The sequence below is a fragment of the Trachurus trachurus genome (genome assembly GCF_905171665.1).
Source record: "Trachurus trachurus genome assembly, chromosome: 3".
Lineage (NCBI taxonomy): Eukaryota > Metazoa > Chordata > Actinopteri > Carangiformes > Carangidae > Trachurus > Trachurus trachurus.
The window spans coordinates 32,271,674-32,291,665 of record NC_139893.1 but is presented as its reverse complement, the minus strand read 5'-3'; the positions used below and the strand labels follow the sequence as shown (position 1 = coordinate 32,291,665).

The 19,992-nt window shown below is 41.4% G+C and overlaps 1 protein-coding gene across 6 annotated transcripts in view; it reads left to right on the top strand.

Moving 5' to 3' along the window:
- The first annotated feature begins 3,101 nt into the window (after positions 1 to 3,101).
- LOC310984208 (protein NLRC3-like) overlaps positions 3,102 to 19,992 on the top strand; it is a 48,792-nt gene continuing 31,901 nt past the window's right edge. For 5 of the 6 annotated variants that reach the window (XM_083969367.1, XM_083969365.1, XM_083969366.1 and 2 more), the window contains exons 1-2: positions 3,154 to 3,174; positions 18,592 to 18,712. In XM_083969367.1, the coding sequence (XP_083825493.1) occupies positions 18,603 to 18,712 (110 nt within the window). In that variant the 5' untranslated portion in view covers positions 3,154 to 3,174; positions 18,592 to 18,602. Of the gene's footprint in view, positions 3,175 to 18,591; positions 18,713 to 19,992 lie in introns of all 6 variants that reach the window. The other variant, XM_083969363.1, reaches the window with a different exon arrangement.

The following is a 19,992-nucleotide window of genomic DNA, read 5'->3' as shown; positions in this document are numbered from 1 at the left end:
AGCCCTTCATGCCGTTCTCTCTCCTCATTGGATAACACTTGTATCCCACAAGGAAAATTTTCTCCTCGGGTTACAGCAGAGCAGAGTGACGGAGAGACTCGTGTTTAGGCTGAAATACTTCATGTAAGTGATTGCTGACGGAAAATAGGACTATTAAGGACTTATATTAACAAAAACATTCCACTGATATATGATGCGAAGCCTGCGAAGCTAGTTCAGGCAGACGACTCAAGCCGCGCCCATCCTGATCAGCTGATCAGTCACATGCTCTCCTCGCCCAGATAGGGCGGGCTATTTAAATCTCCCAGCTCACCTGCTCGCTCCTGGCTATGCTTCTGCTGCTGCGCCGCTGCTCTGCTTTCGCCGCTGCTGCTTCTGCTGCCCTGCTGCCCATGAGGTTTTGCAAACCCACCACCTCCCCAGCATCCACCTGTGGGCTCTGTCTCTTGATCCCTTGTGGGGGGTCAGCTTCATTCCCTGTAAATGTCTGGCAAGGCAGATCATTCAGGGAACGAATATGAGTCAGAGCCTGACGCCAAACCTGCTGCAACCATGCTCAAGAATATGCTATCCATGCTGTGCTTCAGCTTGCTATGCTTATGCTCAATAAATGATTTCTTCTCATTCCAGAGTTGTCTGATTGAACTGCTTTAAATATGCTGTTATGTTCAACAACATATGAGCGGGACTAAGAACTAAGTTATTTGGCCCCTGTTGCTGCTTGTGGCTTTATGGCTTCTTGACCATAAGTCAATTAGTGTTGAGCTCATTTACATATTTAAAATTAATTTTCCAAGAAACCTGAAATACAGAAGGTGTACAGGGTGTATTTTGGGCATATTCCATTAGTGTATTGCTCATTTGCATATTCAAATTCATTTTCCAAGAAACTTGTAATACAAAAAATGTTACTTTTAATGTCTACTTTCATTGTGTAAAGTTTCATTGTGGTAGGAGTAAAGGAAAAAAATAAGCCTATTCGGGTGTATTTTGGGCATTTTTGATTAGTGTAAGGCTCATTTGCATATTCAAATTCATTTTCAAAGAAACTTGTAATACAAAAAATGTTACATTTCATGGATACTTTCATTATGTAAAGTTTCATTGTGATAGGCTTGCCGAGTCGCTTGACGCGGGTCGGTGCGCCTTTCCCACTGCCACCAAAGGGCGATTGGTAGCGGGTTTAAACAGGTTTTTTGGCCAGTGGGAAAGGGGTATGTGATAGAATATTAAACAAAGATTTGATGTGAGTTGTAATCACTTGGTGACCTCCAATATTCATTCATTCATTCATTCATCCAATGACATTTCTTTTTTTTAAAGTATATTTTTTGGCTTTTTGCCTTTATTCGATAGTCCACAGTAGAGATAGACAGGAAAGGGGGAGGCAGAGAGAGGGGGAATGACACGCAGGAAAGGTCAGCCCGACGCAGGATTCGAACCGGGGACGCCTGTGGTGAGGACTGCAGCCTCTACATGGGGCGGCCGCTCTATCGACTGCGCCACGCACCGCCCCAAAAGGTGACATTTCTAAAAGGAGTTGATGATTCTCCTTGTATCCTCCTGGTTTCTGTGTGGACTTACATTTAGCTGTGGTTGTGTTTTCCATATCTTGTTGCGAGTTAAGTTACAACTTAGACAAGATGATGACAACATGTGTGATGAATTAAGCCAGAGAACAGACTGAGCTGTAACTTGTAGTGGAGTATCTTTAAATCTCTCAGCAGCTCTTCTACCACAGCTGGACCCCAGGGGCCTCATTTATCAAAGAGGGTGTAAAACTGCTACTAAATATTTGCGTACGGCGAAAAGACGAAAATGGCGTACACCCTAAATATTTACACCTTTTTCAGATCAATCAAACTGTGCGTACGCACAACTCTCCGCAATAAATCACACAGGACTCAAGAATGGTGCACACGTGAACACACCTCTTACTCCACCCCCGGAACGCCTATATACAACTATATATGGTCAGCACGTGCATATTTAATTAGCCATGTGCTCTCTGTGGCGCAGCAACTTTTGTGACAACAAAGTGACAACGGAGACAACCAGCGGAGGGGGAAAGAAGCGGAACTTCTCCGCTTCTCCGAAAGCAGATACACGGGCAATAAATCAGTCAGAAAAATGATCTTGCATTTTAATAAGCTACAATAAAAACAAAAACCTCCCAAATCTCAACAAAAGGGAGCAGAAAGAAGAAGAATTTTATGTAATCTGCCCGTTTATCCCAGAAATCTTTTTTTTTTTTTACCTAGATGTTAAAACAATGTAGGAAGCAGGACGATAGTTACCATTACTTTGCACGCCTTTCCACTACACAGTTACAGCTCTACTGGACTCGGTTTAGGTCATTTTCCATTACAGCTGAGTCCTTCACAGTTCCTCCTCAGGGCCGCGTTGTCTCACTCTTTATTCTCTCCTCTCGTCAGCTCCAAACTCACGTGCACCTCGTTAACTCAGGTGACAGAATAATAACAGTCTAGGCTGTAGATCAGTTTGCGCTGCTGCCGATGTGTTTTTAAACTTGGATGGTTTGATCCTTGTCGGACGTCACACAGCCTAATCAAAAAAGGAAAATCCACAATGCGCTCTGTTTATCAATTAACATAAAGCCTAGTGTTATTATAGAGCGGGTTGGATTGCCAGCATCAACGGTCCACCACTACCACAATTACTTTAAAAAATCCTACTGTGCTCTTCTAAATGTACTCCGCTCCTCTCTCCCTCTCACACTGCAGTTCTCTGACTCAGCAACGGTGTCGCCAATTCCTCCTGTTCCTCAAAAAAGGCGTACGCCAGGGTCAAAATGGGTGTAAATGTCCGCACTTTTCCCCGTCAGGTTTTGGCTTGATAGATCCCAAATTTGGCGGAGAAAAGTGCGTACGCACAAAACGAGGGGAAAATGGCGTAAAAAAAGGTGTATCCACAATGATAAATGAGGCCCCAGGTGTTTATTCATGGTGTCAGAGTTCACCTGTCCATACAGGTGTAATACCAGGAGTTACCCAGCAGGTGGTGCCACTCTACTGTATAAAGTCACTTCCCCTCCCTCCCTTTCCATGTGATTTCCTGTAAACACAGAGCAGAGGGAGGAGGTGAAAGTGAAACTGTTCAGACACGATGTTAGACTGAACGGAGCAGAAGGAAAGAAACTGAAGTCTGAGACGAGTGAGTGTCAACACAACATTATTATTATTATTGTTGTTATTGTAATTGTTATTGTTATTGTTATTATTATTATTATTATTATTATTCCTATTGTTGTTGTTGTTGTTGTTGTAGTTATTGTTGTTGTGTCAGAATGTGAGAGTCAGTTTGTCTGTGTGGACTGTGGAGTAGGGATGGGCGATATGGACTAAAAAATGTATCACGATAATTTCTAGCATTTATCCCGGGAACGATAAAAGTGACAATAAAAAATACCAATTCACCTGAGGCCTGAGGCCTGTACCACGAAGCAGGATTACCGGTTTAGCGAGGTAACTTCAGGGTTAACCCTGGCTTTCCGGTAGGCTACCACGAAGCTGGACTCACCGGTAACCGGAGCCCAGATAGTCAGAAGAGCGTTATGGCTGTAATGTTTTATGATGTTCAGTGAAATCCTTGTACCAGGGGTTACTGTTACCAAGGAGACGGAAATAAAAGTAGCGAAGCTCCGGACAGAGTTGCGGTGTATCCACTTTATGATAGGCCTAAAAACACAACACAACAGTCTATCACAACAATGGATTTTCCGGGACAGATCAAATCCGTTGGATTATCACGCTGATTATAGGAGAGGTAGGCTGCCGGTTCTCGCGGCCCGGACTTCTGCAAATAGTTTTTTTGAGGGTGTGTGTGTGTGTGCGCCAAGCGGACCCGTCTATAGAGACACACGTCTATATGGGACAGGCTTTTATTTAATTCAGAACAAACCTTATGCTCAGCAAAGATGGAAAATATATAGTATAATAAAATGGTTCTGTTGTTTGGCCACTGTTTAAAAGAGTCAGAATAGAAGGAAAGAATCGGATCCAGAGCAGAATTCCTTTACAAGTTTAATCAGCGCTGATTAAACATTTAATAACTTGGGTCGGGCCACTGATGAAGATCAGAAAAATGCGCTAATTAACTAATCTTACATCTCACACCAAAAACAAATTCTGGACTCAAAATAACTCGCTGGAAAGGATGGATCCGACGTAGAGTTGTCTTTTATTTTCTTTAACAAGAAAGCAAACAAAGTTCAACCCGAGCCACTTACAGATACAAAGTTCGAAAAGAAAAGTAACAAAGTATCAGGCTTCATGCAAAGCACAACCCCAAGACATGCATCAAGGAGTAGTTAAGTGACTGACTCCTTACCAAAAGTTGAAGGCTTATATAGGCCTAGGTCTATTCCCAAGTCGATTCACCACGACTGTTCTCTGAGAGCTCCAATTCCCCTCATCTCCATCCTCACTGACCTAACACTATCAGTTGGGAGACGAGGGGATGGCAACTTCCCTCACAGACCCTGCATAATAATGTGAACCTGCTTGCTAGTTGACCTCTTATCTACCCCTCTCTCTCTCTGGCTGCACATAAGCAGTTGGCTGATCTTTAAGTCACAAAACATACTCCTTTCAATTAGATATACAGAACAAAACATTATATAATCATTTGTGATCATTTAAGATGATCAACATTAAATCTTAAACTAATAGATACATAATGAGTATATGTCTTTTTTAATAGTAGCATAATATTGTCTTTCAGCATTAACCTATTACAAACTTTCATGTCATTTATGATGAAAAATACCACAACATTCCCCCCTGTGTGACTGGCCAAGTCACAAACAATCCCAATTAATGAATTCAACATGTCAACCTACGTGTAGTCATGGATTCCACCCTTAACTAAATCGGGACAGAAGGAAGTCCAACATAAATCAAAATAATGACAGAGTCCATAAAAGTAATACATCAGACATCAAACCCAAACCAAAAATAAAATACACACAATACGAGAATCTTCAAAACATGATAAATGATGACAATTACATGTTTCTCCTCAAGGTTCTTAAAACTTAGTTACAAGATTATAATCCCTTTAACACAAAATATAATAAAAAGAGTGCTCAAGTGACAAGAAAATGAAATTGTGCTCTCGTGAAAAAGATAGATATATAAAAGCATGCAATGTTTCCTTCACTTATTCATCCTTCAAACCTTGAACTGTCTACATGATTCAGACAAAATGAAGTATGCCACAGTGGTAGCATTCAAGAATCTTGGCGACACGATGTCTACCCTTATCCTCTTCTTTCTCTAAACCCCATTTCACTCTCTCTCTGTATTTTAACTTCATAATCCTCTCCCTCTCTGCACGTAAGTAAGCTTTGCATACAGGTGAAAGGGTCTTGACTGCTTCCCTAAAATCAGTACACTCCATTCTCCTGAATCTTTGCTCATCTGTTTCTTCTTCAAGGCGAGCTCTAGCCCAAGGTGCCTTCTTCAGATAAGCCTCCTTTACACATCCTTGATTACTAGGAGACTGAGGATCCTGAACCCTTCCTGCAGTATTTACAAGCAGGATGGAAGGCTCAGGCCTAGTTGGTATGATTGCTCCCGTACAAGGGGTTCCTTCACTCTGAGAGACCCTTCTTTGGACGTCGATGCCATGTGATGTACCTTCACCCCCATTATCCCAATCAGATGCACTGACTACGGATGGGTGTGGTGACATCTGAGATTGGGCAATCCCCATCTCTCGTTGCATCAGCGTAAGCCATCCTCCATTGATGTTGTAAAACGGGTATCCTAGTTGACTCCAATTCTCTGCATATCCTGGCACCGGGAATGGACTCGTGGTCATCGCATTTGGTGGGAGGTGTCGATCTTGGCCACCTGGTTGGTTAGTTGGTTGGCTCTGAATTCTCTGGTTTGGATTGAAATAAGGTGAAGTATTTGGCCAGTGGCTAGGCAGGGAGGGCTGGTTCTGTCCACCCTCGTTACTTCCCTGCCTGGCACTTCCACTTTGGTCAGCCATGTTAATCTATATGGACAACAAATAAAGATTGATTAGTTCATCTTTCCAGCTTTCAGAATCATTCTGATAGTTCTTCCGTTCTTCTAATGCCTTCATTCCTATTGCTACTATAAAAGATCCCTCATAAAGTGTAGATCTAATCTTATATGGCTTTATTAACATCTCAAAAGCTTCTGTTCCATATCTTGACATGATTTCATGAGTACTGAATAACAGTGAGTTCTGATAATGCACTGACACAATTTCTATTCTACCTTTAGTGAACAACGGCATACAATATTTCTTCTCCAGATTAATCACATCATATCTGTATGTTAAAGCGAGCCCATCCACACGTACAGTAAGATCTCGATTTAACTGATAAGTAACACTTCTCCAATTTTTATATTTTAGTTTTTCCAAACAAACTTCGTAAGGTTTTGGTATAAATGGAAATGTTGCGGAGTGTACTGACTGACGGCTATATTGTATAAAGGTCTTTGATTCTTTCACTAAAATTGTTCCTAGGGGCAATTGGTTCAAGATTGGTTGCAAACATTCGTGATATACTTTCTCTAATTTTGATTTGTTTCTTCCCCTTGTCCGTCCCATTTTATTCATCTAGTAGTTCTGAGCCTATTTCTTCACTATTTTGATCTCCGTCAATCATTTGCATAGTTTCCACAACATCAAGGTCAATTTCTTCATCAATTCTCACTGAATATTGTCCAGCTATAACTCCAGTAGCTCTTTTTATCAATACTTTAATCATGGGGAATACACAACAAAGTACGATAATAATCATTAATATCAGTGTGCCAATTACCATTCCCACTACTTGCAGAATCTTTTTCCAGGACAATTTGTCCAACACTCCCCAAATCTTTTCTAAGATGTCAGGTTTTGTATTCCAGTTTGAATTTACAACATGTTCATTTCTGATGCTTTTCATTATGTTCAACATGCGGGTTAAATTACCATTCTCTCCTGTGTGTAAAGGTATTGTGGTGCAGCAGTCTTCCCCAATATAGCTGCAAACACCTTGGTCGGGCGCTGTAATTGTATCTATGACAAATCTATTTTGTATGGCCATTAATGAAGTAGCATGTAACTGTTTCTGTGTTACTTCTGCAGTGGCTATGGACCAATTGATAAATCTCTGCTGGTTGTACCATAAATAATTTACCCACTTACTGTTTCTGGCTATATACTGTGAATTCACTATTGTTCCCACCATCGGTATCCATCCTATTGCCTTACCAGATCGAATCCATGCAGTACTAATAGCCGCTTCATTTTCAGGCATTCCCTCAGGTTCTTGTTTCCATGATATGTAAACTTTTTCATCTTTAGTCCACTTTTCAAACTGACTTCTTTTACTTCTTTCAGCTGAATTAACAGATGGTTTCAACACTGTTAATTGGCTTGTCACCATGACTGGGGCACATATACCAGTCCAATCAGGCGATAATGTAATAGTTAACTTGTCACTACCTTCACATATCCAAAAGATCTCAGCCAAAGGTGTTGTACCATTTGCCAATGAAGGCAGATCCATAGAATTCACATGAGTATTATTTTGAATCAAATACCATATGCCACCATCCTCTTGTATTTGTTTACATTGCATACTTGATTTCTCTGTTGTGTTACAATAATGAATAAGTGTGGATTGTTTATATTTCGTCCTTGTACTGTTAAAGCGTACATCGGAGCACTGAACTCTTTGATCTTTAATAACAGTTCCTCTCAGCGCTCTGATCAGTGGTTTTCCTCTCGCAATACAAAATGGATGAACCATGGTATTAGCTATTAGGGCATTTGGAGGAATTAATATTTCCAAATCATGGGGTAATATCCTAGGGCAGATATACGTGTCATTAGACCACCCTTTCTGAGTTCCGCTTGCTAATTTCATTGTACAATAACCAAAGCACGTCATCTTTTCCTGACAGAATGTTGAATCAGCTCCTGGAAGCGGCAGAATTTTTGATGGCCTATTTGCATTATAACATGCAATACAGTCTTTACTACTTACTTGCTGAGCTGAAAATTTCATCCACTGGTAGAACATGTTTGTTCCCCCTCCTAATTTTGTCCAGGTTACTTTTGGTGTCTCACGTCGTTCACGTAGGCCATATTTAAGCGTCATTAATTTGGCTGTTTCTCGTTTCATTATTGATTTTTGCATTAATTGATCAGTGCATTGATCATTGTCACAGCTCATCCTCATGTTTATTACTGCGTCAATTTGGCATCTTTTTTCAACTGGCAAGGTTTCAACAATCGAGCGTCCAAATATCCTTACCACTGTTAGATTATACATACAGCTTCTCACATAAGTAAGGTTAACTACTTCATTTGCTGGTATTTGTTCATGTTTAATGGCCAACAATCCTGCTGCCAGTGCACAATCAGCTGTTAGTTGTCCAGTTTTAATTTCAACATGATTAGAGATTATTATATAGTAAATCAATATGAGAAGTGCTACTACTGCACCTCCTCTACATAAAATGTATTTATGTTTGGGCTTTCTTCCTGCTGCTCTTTTCCTCCATATAATCACGCTCTGTGTCTGTTTTAATGTAGTTATAGTAGCCTGTTTTGGTCTTTCTCGGCTTTCTGCTTTAATTTGCTCTAGTTTAACATTATTGTCAGAGGGTCTTTGTTCCTCCTGCATTTTGCTTCAGTGCCAGTCTCTTAGAACGTCTTTCTTTCACTATTTCTTCGGGCTGCGTCTGGTCCTGCAGGGAGGCGTGGCCGTCCCTTAGATTCCCCTGCGATTGGATCTGTCCCTGCGGGGAGGCGTGGCCGTCCCCTTCTGGTTCCTGTGGATCACTTGTGGCTCCAGGTGGTCTCTCTGCTTTGCAGCAGTGGTTCAAATGATACCAGAGAGTCTTACCTTCTACTTTCAAAGCAGTAGGTGTTACTATAATGACTTTGTAAGGGCCTTCCCTTCTTGGTTGATTCCACTTGCGTTTAAACACCCTCAGGTAGACCCAGTCTCCTGGTTCAATACTCTTGAGCGGTTCTGGAATGACAGCTTCTCTGTTCTCCACTGCTCCTTTGACCTGTTGAGATATAACCTTGTATATTTGAGTCAGCTGCTGTAAATAACATGTCAATTCTCTTTCACATTGTTCAAGTGGTGGACCTTTATACGGGCCCCTGAAGAAGGGGACCAGCATTGGTCTTCCAGTAAGCATTTCATGCGGTGTTAGATGTGTCATTCGGTTAGTTTGCATTCGCATTCCCATTAGTGCCAAAGGTAACGCATCTACCCAGTTCAACCTATACTGGCTGTTAGCAATGATCTTTGCTAACTTAGATTTTAACACTCCGTTAGCTTTTTCCACAATTCCCTGTGATTGGGGATGATAGACACAGCCAAACTTTTGATTTATTCCCAACATTTTACACGCTGTTCTAATGGTATTAGCCACAAACGCTGGACCGTTATCCGACGAAAGAAAATCTGGCACGCCGAACCGCGGGAAGATGTCGCGACATAAAAATTTCGCAGTCGATTTTTGATCTGGTCCTTTAGTGGGGACAGCTTCTACCCATCGGCTGAATCTGTCTATCACCACTAGGATGTATCTATATCCTCTTATCCGTTCCGTCATGTCAATATGGTCCATTACTAAATGCCGAAAAGGACCATCCGGCGGTGGCATGTGTGAAATTGGCGCTGAAAAACTTTTTCTAATATTATGACGCGCACACACATCACATTCATGCAACACTCTTTCCACAGTACTCGCTAAGAAAGGTGACCACCAGACATTTTGTATTCTTTTTATCACCTCCCCCCTTGCGCAATGGTCAGGGCCATGCGCATCACGAATAGCTACCTTTAACAATGCACTTGGTATTACAAAATGTCCATGAATACTTCTCCATAGTCCCTCTTCAAGACCAGAGGCGGTTTTAACTGCACCTCGATTCTTCCAGACAGACTGCTCATATGGACCAGCCCTGTCTTGAGCAAGTATTAAAGACGCCACATCAGCTAGAGGTGGATCATCTTCAACCATCAGCATGGGACCTATAGTTTCACTAGCTGCTGCTTGTTTAGCCATTTCATCTGCTAAGTTGTTACCCTTAGCAATCAATGAGTTTGCCTTCTGGTGGGCAGCGCATTTTATAATAGCAACCGCTAAAGGGAGCTGCATCGCCATCAGAAGATCAGCAATAGCCTCAGCATGCATAACAGGTGATCCATCTGCTCGGACAAAACCTCTTTGCTTCCAAATACTACCATGCACATGACACACTCCATAAGCATATTGTGAGTCTGTATATGTTGACACGTTTGTTTTCACTGAACTTACACGCAGCAGTCAGCGCTTTAAGTTCTGCCAACTGTGCTGAACAAGGTTGTGGTACTTGAATTGCTTGTTGTTTTTCGAACGTACCATCATGTTTGAGTTCCACAACAGCATAACCTGCGTGGTTACCCCTGACATCTCTGAAACATGATCCATCCACAAATAAAGTTAGTTCAGCCTCAATTGGTTCATTATACAGATCATTCCTAGGTTTCAAAAATGTGTCAGTTATCTCTACACAATCATGAGGAGAGCCCTCCTCAGGTAAAGTTATGCGGGTTGCAGGGTTGGCTGTCTTGCAGCGCTGGATCGTTAATTCTGGTGCTGACAAGATAACTTCATAACCAGTCTTCCTGGCCTGCGTTAAGACAAATCTGGGACTCGTGAGCGGGGCATGCAACTGATGCGTTGTATATAATATCACCGGGTGTCCCATAGTCAAAGTTGAAGCTTTTTGAAAAGCAAATGCAGCTGCTGCCAATCCCTGATAACATGGGGGCAGTCCTGCTTCAACAGTATCCATCTTTGTACTATAATAAGCCAAGGGTTGTTTCACCGAACCCGCATCCTGCATCAATACTGCACAAGCGTATCCATTTCTCTCAGCAACATACAAATGAAAAGGTTTAGAATAATCTGGATGTCCCAGTGCTGGAGCAGTCTGTAAATCTCTCTTTAAAGCTTCAAATGCCGCTTCGGCCTCATCAGTCCATTGTAACTGAGCACCACTGTCTTTTTGTCCTGCAGCATGAATAATTGCACGCAGTGGAGCTGTTTTAAGAGCATATTCACAGATCCATGGTCTGCTGTAACCACACATTCCCAAAAACGTTAACATCTGTGAAACTGTCCGTGGTTTTGGTGATTTAATTATCACTTGGAGTTGTGAGGGGGCTATGAGCCTCTTATCTCCACACAATCTCCTGCTAAGATACTCCACCTCCTGACAGCAGAACTGGAGTTTCTCTTTGCTGACCTTATGACCCTGTTTTGCAAGTGCAGTCAGAACAGCCAGGGAATCCCTCTCACATTGCTCCTTCGTTGGGCTGCATATCAGAATGTCATCCACATATTGTATCAAAGTACTGTTGATATCAAGATGATTCAAATCATCCCTTAAGACTAAATTAAATTTTGTTGGGCTATGTTTATAGCCCTGTGGTAACCTTTGATATTTGTACTGATTATTCTCAAATGTAAAGGCAAAAAGATACTGAGAGTCTGGATGCACAGGCACACTAAAAAAAGCAGAACATAAATCAATGACTGTATAGTACTTGGAGTCCGCAGGCACGTTGGAGAGCAGGGTGTGTGGATCAGGAACGACAGGCACCTCAGCCTCCACTATGGCATTAATAGCTCTAAGATCATGTACTAATCGATAATCGTTTGAATTTGGTTTCTTTATGGGGAAGATCGGCGTGTTGCAGGGACTTTTAGTTTTAATCAACACTCCTGCTTCCACCAGACCTGCTATAATGGGCCTGATGCCTTCAATTGCCTGTTGCTTGAGTGGATATTGTCTTTTATATGGCAACATAAAATTTTTCCTAAGTGGTACTCGTACTGGTTCAGCTGACTTTACTAATCCCACATCAGTCTTGTGTTTTGACCATAATGTTTGTGGCTCTTTGGGATTTTGGTTTAACATCTCTGGAAGATACGAAAGCTTCTTGTAGCCCATCCAGTTGAATTCTTCTTAAACGTTGCATTTCTTTTAAGTATGCTTGTTGAGTCTCTATTATGGTTTTGTCTTCCATAATCATTGTACCAGTCAGCTCCATCTTCATGTGTGGGGGAGAGTCTTTAACATCGAAATCGACTTTTCTTTTCAATTTCTCATCAACAGTTTTCATTTCTTCTTCCAGTCGTTTTATTTGTTCAGAAATTGTGTCACATGCTTTCGTTTTTTGTCGATAATGTTGTTGGTATGTTACAGGTGACCATTGAGCCTGCTTGCCTGAAATCTCCTGTTGGAATGCATCAGCTGTTCCATACAGGGATTTCCTTCTCACACTGGCTTCACCTCTTTCTTTTTTCTTTCGGTCCAGTGATTGTGTTATAATTCGTTCATACTCTCTTCTGTCTTCCTCTTCCTGTTGTTTAGATGTTCTTGGTATGTTATACATTTTAATATCATTCTGCACTTCTTCCATAGAGTCCACACTGAATGCAGACTGCCTTGATTGTTTTTTTTTTTTTCAGTGCAGCTTCATGGGTGGAGCGCATTCTCTTCAGTATGCGCTCATCACGTGACGTATCACTGTCGTCTTCTTCCTCATCAGAGGACGGCTCCTCCCATGACACCGAAAATTTTCTTAAGTCCGCCTTTCCTGTCCACTTTAGTTCCTCTGGCTGGGAACTGCCCCACTGAGACTCCTCCCTTATGGACTGTGTATGGAGGGGGGTCTAGATGCAGCGGAGGGGCTGAAGGAGCAGCAGGCTCTTTTCTGCACTTCTCCTTTTCTTTATCAGCCTGTTCCGCAACAATAGGCAACTGAGTGGCACCCAAGGTCTGACGTCGAGCTGCCAAACGAAACCATCTTAACACCTCTCTTTCTTTGGCCCGTTCCCCTTCACGCTTTTTACTTTTATCCAAAGATTTATAATGTTTAATGTTAGCTTCCACTTCGTTGCAACAAGCAATATTGAAAGTTCCCCCAAGAGGCCATTGTAAAGTCCCAGTAATTCTTTTATGCCACGTTTTCATACAGCTTCGTATTTGAGATGCATGATCTGGATGCTGATTTATCACCATCTCTACTGGTGATTGCATCCTGTTTTCCTTCACCGGTTTATTACCCATGCTTTCTGGTGCCTCAGATGTTAAGTCCAAGTTAGTTGTAGTCTCTATCTGTTGTTTAGTTGTTGATTCGTCTGTTTTTATAATACTTATTAAAGCATTAATTCGCCCAACTGTGATACCGTATTTTATTCTTTGTTTGTCAGTAAGTTCAAAGTCTAATTCATTTATTGAATTATGTTCGTCAGGAGCGTTTTCTTTATTAAGGATCCCAAACTGTCCTGTCTCCCACTTGACCTGTCGAGGGATAATTGATATAGTCAGCCGTGGATCTGCTGTTCCACTGTTCTTCCCTGCAACTGTCAGCCCCTCTGGAATAGCCAGAAACGGGGTTAAAGACACACTAGCTCTAGATCTGGGACTCCTACAAAGTTGATCTAATATATAGGACAAGTTTCTAGAATTCCAAATACTTTTTAATGTGTCTTCCCACGGTATAAACGGATAATCCTCTTGTGCTTGATCCAAGCTTTTAAACGTTGTCAAATGCCACAACCTCTGGCTTATTAAATGCTCACTTTGCCAACATATAGCCCTCTTTTTATTTCTATACACGTTCTCTAACCAAAAGTGAGTCCTGATTCCTTGAGTTTCAATTTCACCTTCGTTAAGGGTGATCAAGGTTTCATCAGTTTGATTAGTTTCATCCATCCGTTGAGGATGCTATTTTTATTAATTGCTATTAAGTAATTCAAATCAAATCTTCATCAAATGCAATTTTATTGTTATGCATATTTGCATTTCAAATTTTACAACTAATTTTCTCAAGTTTCAATTATTGTTAACCTTATGTATTCCTTACTCGCATTCACTTTATTAGAAGTTAATACTGGTCACTTACTATTCAATTAGTTTATATATTGCTTTTTAACTTTTATTTTTATCACTTTCTTCACAAATTCGTCAGCTCTATTACCCAATGATTTATTTTCTACTCATTCACCCATGAGCTACATTCACTCCAGCACCTAAATCACACTTAGTTTATAGGCACCCCTCTCAAACCAACATCATCCAAAGTTTTTATCTTTACTGATTTATTGCCAAGTTAACAACTTTCAACACTCAGCGATCCTCTTAATCCTTGAAAAATTTCAACTAAATCCTCCTCTCTCCTATCTACTTATTAAAACACAACTCCTCACACTCGGCTAAATTCCTAACTGACATACAAATTCACATGTAACACATTATAACCCAATATTTCTACTTTTCAACCAGATTCTGTCAAACTCACTCACTCTCCCTTTTCATCTCTTCCACACACAGGCTTTACCCACACAGGCTCTTTCTTCTCACACACAAAGCCCCACACACACACTCTCCGCTGAAGCTCCACACACACCCACACAGGCTCCGCTGCAGCTTCTCACTCTCTCTCTCCCCCCTTCATTCACATTTCATTTACAACAGTTCACAAACACTTAATCGGTACCGCACACATTCAGATTATATGATAGATTAGTATGGAATAATTACACGATTAATCGTAGGCCTCTGCGTATATACAATGATCATGCATTCACTTTGCTCACGTCTACCTCGACGGAATATTACCAGTGGCTCTTCACTCGAGCAGGTGTATCATCACACGCATCACCGGACCATTATACCTCTAATGGATTTATTTGTCCACACGACAAAAGAAGTCGCCACACGCGACGCGCACTACACTTATTAAATTTGACTATATTTTTCCTAAACCGGTCGCTACCTGCGACTGTGCGCTTACACTCACTTATAGTTTAAATTTGCCACCTGACAAATTACTCATCGCTTCCTGCGATTGCGTGCTGCAAAGCTTGTCCCCTCGACAATAATCGCTTCCTGCAACTGCACGCGTCACTTATTTACACAATCTGAAAGGATGTCAGATTTATAGAGAGGAAGAAAGAAAAAGTAAAGGTGAAGGTTAGAAAAGTCAGAATTCGGATCCAGCCTTAACAGCTTCACTTAATGATTCTAAGGTTCTTTTGAGAGTGAGAGTTGAAACCACCTGAGAGCAGACCACGCATTAATTATTTAAGCAATTATAATCAAATTAACTTCGCATGCTTACCTTTTCAATGACTTTGAAGAACGCGTGATCAAACTCTCAGTTGTCTTCCTCTCCCAGCAAACTCCTGGATATAGCTCGCCAAAATGATGAAGATCAGAAAAATGCGCTAATTAACTAATCTTACATCTCACACCAAAAACAAATTCTGGACTCAAAATAACTCGCTGGAAAGGATGGATCCGACGTAGAGTTGTCTTTTATTTTCTTTAACAAGAAAGCAAACAAAGTTCAACCCGAGCCACTTACAGATACAAAGTTCGAAAAGAAAAGTAACAAAGTATCAGGCTTCATGCAAAGCACAACCCCAAGACATGCATCAAGGAGTAGTTAAGTGACTGACTCCTTACCAAAAGTTGAAGGCTTATATAGGCCTAGGTCTATTCCCAAGTCGATTCACCACGACTGTTCTCTGAGAGCTCCAATTCCCCTCATCTCCATCCTCACTGACCTAACACTATCAGTTGGGAGACGAGGGGATGGCAACTTCCCTCACAGACCCTGCATAATAATGTGAACCTGCTTGCTAGTTGACCTCTTATCTACCCCTCTCTCTCTCTGGCTGCACATAAGCAGTTGGCTGATCTTTAAGTCACAAAACATACTCCTTTCAATTAGATATACAGAACAAAACATTATATAATCATTTGTGATCATTTAAGACGATCAACATTAAATCTTAAACTAATAGATACATAATGAGTATATGTCTTTTTTAATAGTAGCATAATATTGTCTTTCAGCATTAACCTATTACAAACTTTCATGTCATTTATGATGAAAAATACCACAACACCACGACCGCGGACTTCTTTTTTTTTTTCCTCACAGGAGTGTGCGCTACGGTGCGCTCACTTTGCTTCTCTCTGATGCGTCGGTGCTCATGGTTGTGATTGGTCAGCTGCCTTGAATCCGCCCTTTATACGTGCGCGTTCACAGATTCACAGCAAGACAAGCCGGGCTTGAGTTAGCGAGTTGATAACCAGCGTCGTGGTACCGCTGATCCGGAGTGACAATGTTGTGGATTGGTTCAGCTGGATAGGCTGACAGTAACCCCGGGTAGGCTGAGCTGACCAATCACAACCAGAGCACCGACACGTCAGAGAGAAGCGAGGTGAGTGCATCGGAGCGCACACTAAGGAAAAAAAAAAGAAGAAGCCTGTGGTCGTGGCCTGACCCGAGTTATTAAATGTTTAATCAGTGCTGATTAAACTTGTAAATTAATTCTGCTCTGGATCCGATTCTTTCCTTATGTTCTGATTCTTTTAAACAGGAACAACAGAACCATTTTATTATATACTAGGTCTTTCCATCTTTGCTGAGCATAAGGTTTGTTCTGAATTAAATAAAAGCCTGTCCCATATAGACACGTGTCTCTATAGACGGGTCCGCTTGGCGCACACACACACACACCCTCAAAATTTTTTTTGCAGAAGTCCGGGCTGCGAGAACCGGCAGCCTACCTCTCCTATAATCAGCGTGATAATCCAACGGATTTGATCTGTCCCGGAAAATCCGTTGTTGTGATAGACTCATGTGTTTTCATAACGTATCATAAAGTGGATACAATCACCGCAACTCTGTCCGGAGCTTCGCTACTTTTATTTCCATCTCCTTGGTAACAGTAACCCCCGGTACAAGGATTTCAAAATAAGGGCACGCTGAATATCATAAAACATTACAGCCATAACGCTCTTCTGACTATCTGGGCTCCGGTTACCGGTGAGAGGACACGTGTCATTATTCCCGTACAGGTGATTGGTCGGTGGGTGGAGCCTTTTACTGGATTCAGATCAATCCTGAAAGCTACCCTGCCCCGGAGCAGGTTAGCCGTTTAGAGTAAGTTACCATGGTAACTCACCTCAGAAGAATGAATCCAGCTTCGTGGTAGCCTACCGGAAAGCCAGGGTTAACCCTGAAGTTACCTCGCTAAGACAGTGATCCTGCTTCGTGGTACAGGCCTCTGTACTGCAAAACTGGAATGACTCAAAACAAACAAGTTTGAAATGTGAGAACAGATTCAACATTTATTCAAACTTTAAGGCACAAACAGTGGGATAATTCAAAGTTATCTTTATTGTCCCAGTTGGGAAATTGATTTGCAGCCAGGATGTCCAAAATACATAAAAACATACAATACCAATAAATACACATAAAACACACACACAGAGCAATCAACCTCTGTTAGGAAAAACAGCACATAGAGCAACACATAACAACACATATTGGGCAGAGTAATTAATTTCCAAGTGCATACAGAGACAAAGTGCATTCAAGTGCATTCAAACAAGGTAGGATAAAGCAGACTGTGTGGTCAAGACAGCTGTCAATTATCTCACTGTTTAACACTGTTCAGCATCATGATAGCAGAAGGAACAAATGAAGACCTATATCTATTTGTCCTGATAGAGGGCACCCTTAACCTCCGACCTGAAGGTAACAATTCAAACTCGGTCTGAAGGGGGTGATCTACGCACTCCTGAATGGAAGTGGCCTTCTTGAACACCTGCCTTTTATAAAGGTCTATAAGATGGGTTTGCCTCCTCCCAGAAATCTTACTGGCCACATTGATGAGGCTACCCAGCCTGTTTTTGTTGGCTACAGTCAAGTTTCCAAACCAGGCAATAGTGCAAAATGTTAAAACAGATTCGATAAAACTTCTATACAATAAAGTCATCATCTCAGTGGACACATTAAAAGAACTCATCTTCTTCAGAAAATAAAGACGTTGTTGAACTTTTTTTGTTGTGGCAGCGACATGTTGGTCAAAACAGAGTTTCTTATCAGGACCGCTCTAATCACAAGCACCGGGCGCACCGTGGGCCCGCGGCTCGTCTCAGCAGCGTTGTTCTACTTTTGACGGAGCCGTTGCTAAATCATGTGAAGCTTAGAGTAATGACAATCCATAATATGGAATTTAGAGGCGATCACAGCCCTACCACTAACATTTAACGCCTGTTCTCGTCTCGTCAACGAAAACTCACACACGTCTCGTCCTGTTTTCGTCATCAGAGAGCCATGTTTATCTCGTCACCGTCTCGTTATCGTCATGAAAAAAAGGGGCGTCAACGAAAATATTTCGTCATCGTCATCGTTAACGAAAACAACACTGACGTCAGCACATTGTCTCAGATTCACCTCGACACAACTTCTTCAAACTCAGAACAAACATCAAAGGTCAAAGGTCACGGTGACTGGATAAACATGGATTTAATGTCAAAGTACTATAGTGGTGGAGGTCAACAGCTGGATCAAACAAGGAAGTGATTATAGTTTGTCCTCTGTGGATTTTGGTGTGTCTTGATTCTGTGTGTGTGTGTGTGTGTGTGTGTGTGTGTGTGTGTGTGTGTGTGTGTGTGTGTGTGTGTGTGTGTGTGTGTGTGTGTTACTGGTTTCCCTCTCAGACTGACTGAAGATGGATGGTAATGTGGCAAAACAGGAGGACAGATCAAAGTCTCTGGAGAGTGATCGGTCCAAAGGAGAACCTCCAGAATTCAGTTCTGGATCTGGACCTTCAGAGTCACAGTAAGAGAACAGATACAGACCTGTGTGCAGGGTTGGGAGAGTTACTTTAAAAATGTAATCCAGTACAATTACAAATTATATGTTAAAATAAAGTAATATGTGACTTACTCTAAGTATCACATAATTAAAGTAATGTAATGGATTATGTTTAGTTACTTATGGGGTGCCGTTTGTAAAGCGGCTCATGCAAAAAAACAGCAACATTTTGTCACATTTAGCTTCAAATCATGTTTAAAAAAGTGGTATGACTTTTTTAAAGTAACTTTTTAGCACATTTAAAGCAGAAGTAAGTGATATATTTGTGTTAATATAAGTCTTAAATAGTTATATCTTCCGACAGCAATCACTTACATGGAGTGTTTGGTCCGAAACACGGGTCTGTCAGTCCCTCTGCTCTGCTCTGAGCCGAGGAGAAAACTTTTCTCGTATCCTACAGTTTTTATCCAATGAGGAGAGAGAACGGCATGCAGGGCTGTGTGTGCAGCCAAGGGATGCGCGTGAATGTGGTGACGTAGGGACGAGGACTGTTATGGTGCGTTCAGGGCAACTCGTAACTCGTGTTTTTCCGACCTGTGAAGTTGTATCAGTTTGATCTGGTAGGAGTTCACGGGTCGGAAGTTACGAGTGGCCGTTATAGTGACTTTCACAGGTAAAACAGGTCGGAAAAACACGAGTGGGTTGCCTGGAACGCTACAAAGTCGTAAGTCGTGACTTGAAGCTGTAATTTACGGTTTCAAAAGCCTGCCTGGAACGCAGCATTAGCCAAAAGGACCGGATCGCTTACTTCTGCTTTAAACAATATTTGTTAACTTAGAAATATATTAAATAGTTAAATATAAATGTTTAATGTTAAATATAAATACTGAATCTAAATCTAAATGTTAAATCTGTATTTTTCTGATCATTTATTGTAAACTGTTTGTGTAAAGTGATCTTGCTATTCCTATTATTGTAAAGTGTATCGAGACCATGTTGCACCATGGTGATTTTACACTTTAAAGGGACAACGAGGAGTTTCTATTCGGTTATAAAAAAGTCTCACGTTAATGTGGATGAATCTCCGCTACCCACACTTGTTAATGGGAGGCTCATAAATGTAGTGTGAAAACGCTTCGCTTTTCCAAAACTCCTCGTTGTCCCTTTAAATAAACTAAACTAAACTAAACTAAATCTGAATGTCCTGGGTCAGTGGTGTGGGCAGGGCTGTACGAGCAGGGGATAGTGCAGGGGGCATGGTCAAAAGCGCAGGCAGGAGGTGATTTATGTATTTCATAAATATT